Source organism: Bacillus rossius, chromosome 14 (assembly GCF_032445375.1).
Source record: "Bacillus rossius redtenbacheri isolate Brsri chromosome 14, Brsri_v3, whole genome shotgun sequence".
NCBI classification, from domain to species: domain Eukaryota; kingdom Metazoa; phylum Arthropoda; class Insecta; order Phasmatodea; family Bacillidae; genus Bacillus; species Bacillus rossius.
In genome coordinates this window covers 35748619-35755732 of record NC_086341.1, presented here as the reverse complement: position 1 = coordinate 35755732, position 7114 = coordinate 35748619, and the positions used below count along the sequence as shown (strand labels likewise).

At 44.0% G+C, this 7114-nt stretch overlaps 1 protein-coding gene across 2 annotated transcripts in view; it reads left to right on the top strand.

The window, feature by feature from the left end:
- The first annotated feature begins 3676 nt into the window (after positions 1-3676).
- Positions 3677-7114, top strand: part of LOC134538767 (protein mesh) — a 98505-nt gene continuing 95067 nt past the window's right edge. The window contains exon 1 of one of the 2 annotated variants that reach the window (XM_063380256.1): positions 3677-4221. In XM_063380256.1, the coding sequence (XP_063236326.1) occupies positions 3744-4221 (478 nt within the window). In that variant the 5' untranslated portion in view covers positions 3677-3743. The remainder of the gene's footprint in view (positions 4222-7114) is intronic. The other variant, XM_063380255.1, reaches the window with a different exon arrangement.

The following is a 7114-nucleotide window of genomic DNA, read 5'->3' as shown; positions in this document are numbered from 1 at the left end:
TCTCGGAACTCTCGGAACTCTCGGAACTCTCGGAACTCTCGGAACTCTCGGAACTCTCGGAACTCCCGGAACTCTCGGAACTCTCGGAACTCTCGGAACTCCCGGAACTCTCGGAACTCCCGGAACTCTCGGAACTCTCGGAACTCTCGGAACTCTCGGAACTCTCGGAACTCCCGGAACTCTCGGAACTCTCGGAACTCTCGGAACTCCCGGAACTCTCGGAACTCCCGGAACTCTCGGAACTCTCGGAACTCTCGGAACTCTCGGAACTCCCGGAACTCTCGGAACTCTCGGAACTCTCGGAACTCTCGGAACTCTCGGAACTCCCGGAACTCTCGGAACTCCCGGAACTCTCGGAACTCTCGGAACTCTCGGAACTCTCGGAACTCTCGGAACTCTCGGAACTCTCGGAACTCTCGGAACTCTCGGAACTCTCGGAACTCTCGGAACTCCCGGAACTCTCGGAACTCTCGGAACTCTCGGAACTCCCGGAACTCTCGGAACTCTCGGAACTCTCGGAACTCTCGGAACTCTCGGAACTCTCGGAACTCTCGGAACTCTCGGAACTCCCGGAACTCTCGGAACTCCCGGAACTCTCGGAACTCTCGGAACTCTCGGAACTCCCGGAACTCTCGGAACTCTCGGAACTCTCGGAACTCTCGGAACTCTCGGAACTCTCGGAACTCTCGGAACTCCCGGAACTCTCGGAACTCCCGGAACTCTCGGAACTCTCGGAACTCTCGGAACTCTCGGAACTCTCGGAACTCTCGGAACTCTCGGAACTCTCGGAACTCTCGGAACTCCCGGAACTCTCGGAACTCTCGGAACTCTCGGAACTCTCGGAACTCTCGGAACTCTCGGAACTCCCGGAACTCTCGGAACTCTCGGAACTCTCGGAACTCTCGGAACTCTCGGAACTCCCGGAACTCTCGGAACTCTCGGAACTCTCGGAACTCCCGGAACTCTCGGAACTCTCGGAACTCCCGGAACTCTCGGAACTCTCGGAACTCCCGGAACTCTCGGAACTCTCGGAACTCTCGGAACTCTCGGAACTCCCGTGGAGGCCAGCGTCGCTGCTTAGGAACTCTGTCGCCGTCCTCGAACCGACGAGAGCAACAGTGACGAGTCACGTCATCCCGAACATTCGAGAATACCGTCGCTTGTTCACGCCGCTTCGCGCGGCGGCCCGCGGAATTCCCAAAGACCGCTCAGCGATAGATGAGAGAACCGAGGGATGACGATGCGTGAGGAGTAGGTGGGTAGAGGGGGAGGATGGGCTAGCGACGTCCCTTGTAATCCTGCCAGGTACGCGTGGCATGCCTTACGTCAGTGGACGGTACGTGACACGGCGCATGACGCCAGTGGCCGTGTAGGGCCGCCAGCCAGCTCCGAACCTGGCGCGTGTCGCGGTCCTGCTTGAGTTCGTAAGAATATTTTTAATCCTATTTTTAATTAAGAGCATGGAATAATTTGTTACACAATTGTTATCAAACCGCTTTTTATGTAGCTTTTGTCATAAAAACATTTTTTTATTTTTCAAATAACCATTTATACATAAATAAAAATTCTGTTTCCTTTAAAGTTGAAAATCAAAGCTTTATTTTTTTTTTTACGAAATAAGTGTTTTACGGAATAACGAATAATTATCCTGAAAATAATTCCTAATATAAAGGCCATATCAAAAGTTTTATTCAAACTGATTACGTACTCTAGGTAATGTTTATCCCAAAACATCAAATTGATAAAAATATCACAAATTTAAGAGAAAATAGAACTCAGTATACTACTAAATAAGGTTCGCCTGCTTTTAACCATTTTTCAACTATCATATATTTTTAAGTAGCGCATAACGTTCGGTTCCCACGCCTTTGACCCATTTTGGCACGGGCATACCTAAACTGGCGCGAGTTAGTTATCTTACTCGCAACAAATTTATGACCGGCTGAAGTTAACTCTTTTCGTAACGTGCAGGCGAGAGGCTGGCTAGTGGTATCTGAGTATACACCTGTACTCAATTTAAGTCGGTGCTTTTTATCTTGTTTGCTCGCAGATAACAGCCTTCCTTATCGCCCTGTGAAAGTCAGCCAGCTAGCGACCCGATTCCCGATACGACACTGTCCGCTTCCTTCGTCTCTTCGTCACCGTCACCGCTGCTCGTTCAAAGTGTTGTGCAATCCCAAATATAAGAGGCAAGACTTTACGATGAATAGCGATAGATCCGAAATAACAGTGACATTGAAGACAATACACAGCCAAACACCGAAATGGAAGTCAGTACAACGCATAACAATACAAAGCAAAACAAAGCAAAACACAAAATGCAGCGAAATTCACCTCAATTACCTCATTTTGTCTGTTAAAACACAGAATTGATTTCATAAAACTTTAGTTTAGGCTATTATTAGAAACCTTAAATATTATGCACTCAGTATTTTCTTATTTAGTCCCCATGCATTGTAAGCGAAGTAAATTTTAAGCAGTGTAAAGTTTATACCAAGAAATATGTGATTTTGGGTTTTTCATATTGCATTTTTTATTCATATATTTAAACAATAAGACTGTAATGAAAAGTAAAATTTTAATTAGAAAATATTTGGAACTTTTTCGTGAACTAAGAAAAATTACAGAAGAACATTAAAAAAATTTTTATTTCAGGTTTTTTGTTTAACGTGCTCTTATCAATCAATGTACGTATGTAGAATTGTTTATGTACACATTTTAAGCGGTTCTACTGTATATTTTTTTTGCAGTTGATCAAACTTATTGTAATTGATACGTACTTATTATAATATGCATGATCTTATATGAAAGTAAAGAAATCAACTATTGGCTCCACTTATGATGCATTTCGTTCACCCGAAGAAACGTAATGTGTACAACATAACGAAGACAGCACCGACGAACGACGTAGGTTTCCTATGACAAAAAAGTTACGAAATTTCGGAAACTGACATCTGTAACCGTCATCAGGCACAGACATTTTTTTTAAGTTCATCTAGTACTGTCAAATGATTAACATAAACGTGTAAAAAATTAAAAATGGTTTTTAAAGTGCGAGTAAGTAAAAGTCTACCGATATAGCATTTACTTATTTATACACGAGGTTCTAATCGCTTGAACAGAACTGTGGTAACCTTTCACGGTTTTAAATTAAAAAAATCCTTCCTTTAAGACTCTATCGATAAAGAACACATCATTATTCGGAAACAGAAACAAAGCAATGTAAGAGAAGGTTATTCCGTGAAGATTAGACGATGGTATAGGGAAACTATACCACTGACGCCTTTTTTCGCTGTGAAAGTCATTAGCTCACAGCATTTGCAATGGAAGTATGTGTTCCGCTAGGCTCACGAAGGGCTCGGGTGCGAACACGGGCGAAAAAAAAAAATCGTACCGTGAGCGCATTTAAGAGCATGATGGGATGGCCACCGTACAGAAATTATTCACATATGTGTATGTGAACCTACAAACGTTATTTCTGAGTAGACAGGTTTTTGAAGCTGATGCCGGCAGAAAGAAAGTACGATTAGCTGGAATGCAGTATAGGATTCCAAAATACAAGGAACAACTCTGATAGTTAGTGGATGAGCTCACGAACGCGTGCGACGTACCATTATTATTTTTTTTTGTTTCCTTTCGCCGAGCACCGCGCTTATCTCGTTATCAGCGGGGAGAAGACGCGCGGCAGATAATGGGCCAGACGAGAGCCGCGCCCGGCAGCAGGAAGGCGATCACACGACGTTATGCGCGCGATGAAGTCGCGGACGTGGGTGCTCGTCGTCGCGGCTTGCTGTCTGTCGACGGCGTGGTCGCCGCTGGTCTCCGGCCAGGAGGAGGCCTTGCCCGTGGAGGCGCTGCGTCCGGCGACCACCGAGCCCCCGCCGTGGGCCCCCGAGTCCCCGGGCTCCTCGAAGGGCAACTCCTCGAAGGACGAGGCCTGTCCGCGCGGCGGGGAAGACGTGGAGGTGTTCGTCCCGGCGGAGGAAGAAGCAGCGGCGAAGGTCGCCCCCAGGAGCGCGCGGGCGGGGCAGCTGAGGGACGGGGAGGAAGAACCAGGAGACCAGGACGTCGAGGTGTTCCCCGTCGAAGGGTCCTCGTCGGCTCCGGGACAGCCGCCGCCGCAGGGGACCGACGTAGACGTCGACGCCCCATCAGCGGCCGCCGGGCCCAAGGTGGACCTCAAGTCGCAGAACCTCGAGGACATCGACTACACCAACTACGGTGAGTCCTCGGAGGGTGGGCGTTATCGCTAGGGACCGGGATGAACTCCACGTACACTCGGTCAAATGTCACCCACTCGTTGGCTGCTGTCTTGTGAGTAGAGACCTGAAAAATTCGCGGGTTCATTTCGTGTTTTGTTAAAATTCAAATAATTATACCTTAGTGCTGCTTCTGTCATTGGTTCACTGTTAATCTGGAGGACTGAAGGACAATTAGAGACCCTCACGCATAGAAGTGTCGAATAACAGACCACCCAGTCTGTGGTCAGCAGCCAATGAACAGTTGGCATTTGCCCGAGTGTCTAGAGGATATTGGAGTCTATCCTGAAGTTCATTGAACCCGCGAATTTTTCCGGTCTCTACTTGTGAGACGTCCCAGCGTAGCAGCCTGTGATTCGTATAAAGCTTTGGTCGGGTTGTTTCTCATTGTGGCCCAGAGTCATCCGGGTGAGTTGTGAGCCAATATCAGAGGCCGCATTGAGGTATAACTATTTGTATTTTAGCCTATCGCGAAATGAATTCGCGAATTTTTCCGGTCTCTAGTTATCGCTGATGGAGTCTGGCTCGTGTGATGCGAGACCGACCTATAGCAAACTGACATGACACATGAGCACCAGTTGTTGTTCAGACCCCATTGCAAGGTGAGTCTGAATCCGATTGACAGAACTACGGCTGCAAATGGCCGCCACGCGCTTCAGAAGCGAAACTCATGCATAGAGGAAAATTAAAAATTTGTTAATTTACGCAAATATTTTAAACACGTACAACTGTACGCTGAAAAAAATATATATTCAGTCGTTAACATCCTTGTCTCCATGTCTACGTAGAGTCCTTCATAAATTTATTTTTCTATCGATAATAATTATATTCAAACTGCAAACCATCTTACAGGGTTATCCATGGGCTCTTTGGTTAACGAACGTGTTATTTTCATGATATCTGAACAAAAAAATTTTTTTTAGCCCCATTAAGGACTGTCCCCAATATAGCAGATGTGTTCATTACTGCATGAATATTAAAAAAAAAAATTTCTCACGTCGAGCTTGTCTAAAGATCTACAAAACACTGCGTCGATAGTTCTTCCGGATTGTTATAGCCCATATTGTTCTGGCATTATTCATTTTCGGTTTCAAATCATGTGATGAATCAATCAACGGTTGTTCTTCTGGTTTTGCTCGAGCGCACCACGTCTGAGCGAAGCATTTTTGTTTACGCTCCGATAAACCCTAATGGCTGCAAACAAGTTTTATTTCAATTAGTTGAGAAAAAATAAGAAAGGTGTAAAATAGCTCCGAAGGCTAGTGCACGCCTTTGAATTATGAGCTGAACTGGTTCACTGTGAGTTGTAAGGAAAATTTTAAGATGGATAATTTTTAATTAAACAGAGCTATACGAAAACCGGAAAACGTGTCACTGTCGTAAAATGATTTCAGCGATATAAATGGGGGTAACATCATTTTAGGACAGCAACAGGTTTTTCTGTGGTTGAACGCCTAACGTTTCAGCTTAAATAATTGATCCATTATTTATATTAAAGACAATGTTCAGCTCTGAATTCAAAGGTGTATTCTTTACTTGGGAAGCACTTCAGACCATAAATTGTAATATTTTTTTAAAACATTTGTTCGTTATTAAACTGAACCATAAATTTTTCGGACTCATAGACTATTGAAAATAAAATTGGTACGACCCTACTTCTACCTTTATAAGTCCTCATATTATTTAAGAATTCACTAGCAGATATACTTAAAAGTAATGATATCGAATACTTCAGTAGGTTCCGAACTACATGTTTAACTAGTTGGTTCTCATAGAATGAGCCATTATAAAGGCTGGGATGGAGTATGTATATGACTTACTACGCGAGCCAGACGTCTTAGTAGTCACAGTTTCTCAGTGGACCTAAAAATATGGTAAAAAAAAATAATCCCATCAAAAAATTTATTTTATGAGCAACAATTCACACGCGTTTATTCATTTGTTACGCAGTTGATGAAAAAGTAAGAAGAATTTCTAAGATATCATGTCTTCAGATTAGTATTTCATTTTCTTCAAAACAACACACACATAAAATTGTTTTAACACAAGAGCTTATCGTTTTGGCTTTAAGCCGAGTGTTTATTGCACTTACATAAATTTCCGTAAATTTACGCAAACTTTGCGAAAAACTACGATAATATAAGAAAAAAAAGTATCCGATGTCTGATTTTTTGAAATATTGGGAAATTCCGTATATATTGTATTGTTTTTTTTTTTAACCTGACTAAAACTTAGTGTATTTTTGAGGGGTCCGGTTTAGGAAGCGACCTAGGTGCGTCTCAGGCCGAAGCCTATACGCCTAGTCATGCTGGGATTAGCCATGCAGGGAGAGGGTCGCATGCATCATGTGCTAGGAGGGGATTGGCCAGCCATGGCAGCGATTGGCGCCATGGCTAACTCCCCTTACTCTTAAATCTAGACTAGGTATAACTAGAGATAGGTTAGGCCCAGGTAAAACCTGCATAGACACAGGGTAAACCCTGGGCACATATATTGTATTTTGCGAGCTGAGGACGAACTTTACCGAATGCACCCGAAGCGCTCATAACATTCTAGAAGTCCGCAAAAAATGTTCATTAATTTCGCGATTCAGATACTCACCACGCTTTCCCCGGTATCTTGAAGTATAAAAATGTGGCCGAACCACTTGAACTACTACTGTTCGAATTCACGGTTATGTAGATACAATTTTTACTTATGTACTTATTATATTATGATAATCGTATTCCGATAGGCTCATTTGGAAGCACGCTGGCCTTCCAATCGAGGACTTCGGTTTCAAGTCCTGGGTAATGAAGAGGTGTACATTGTTATTGTCCGAATTGGTCATAAATTTGTCAGTTTAAATTAAACAG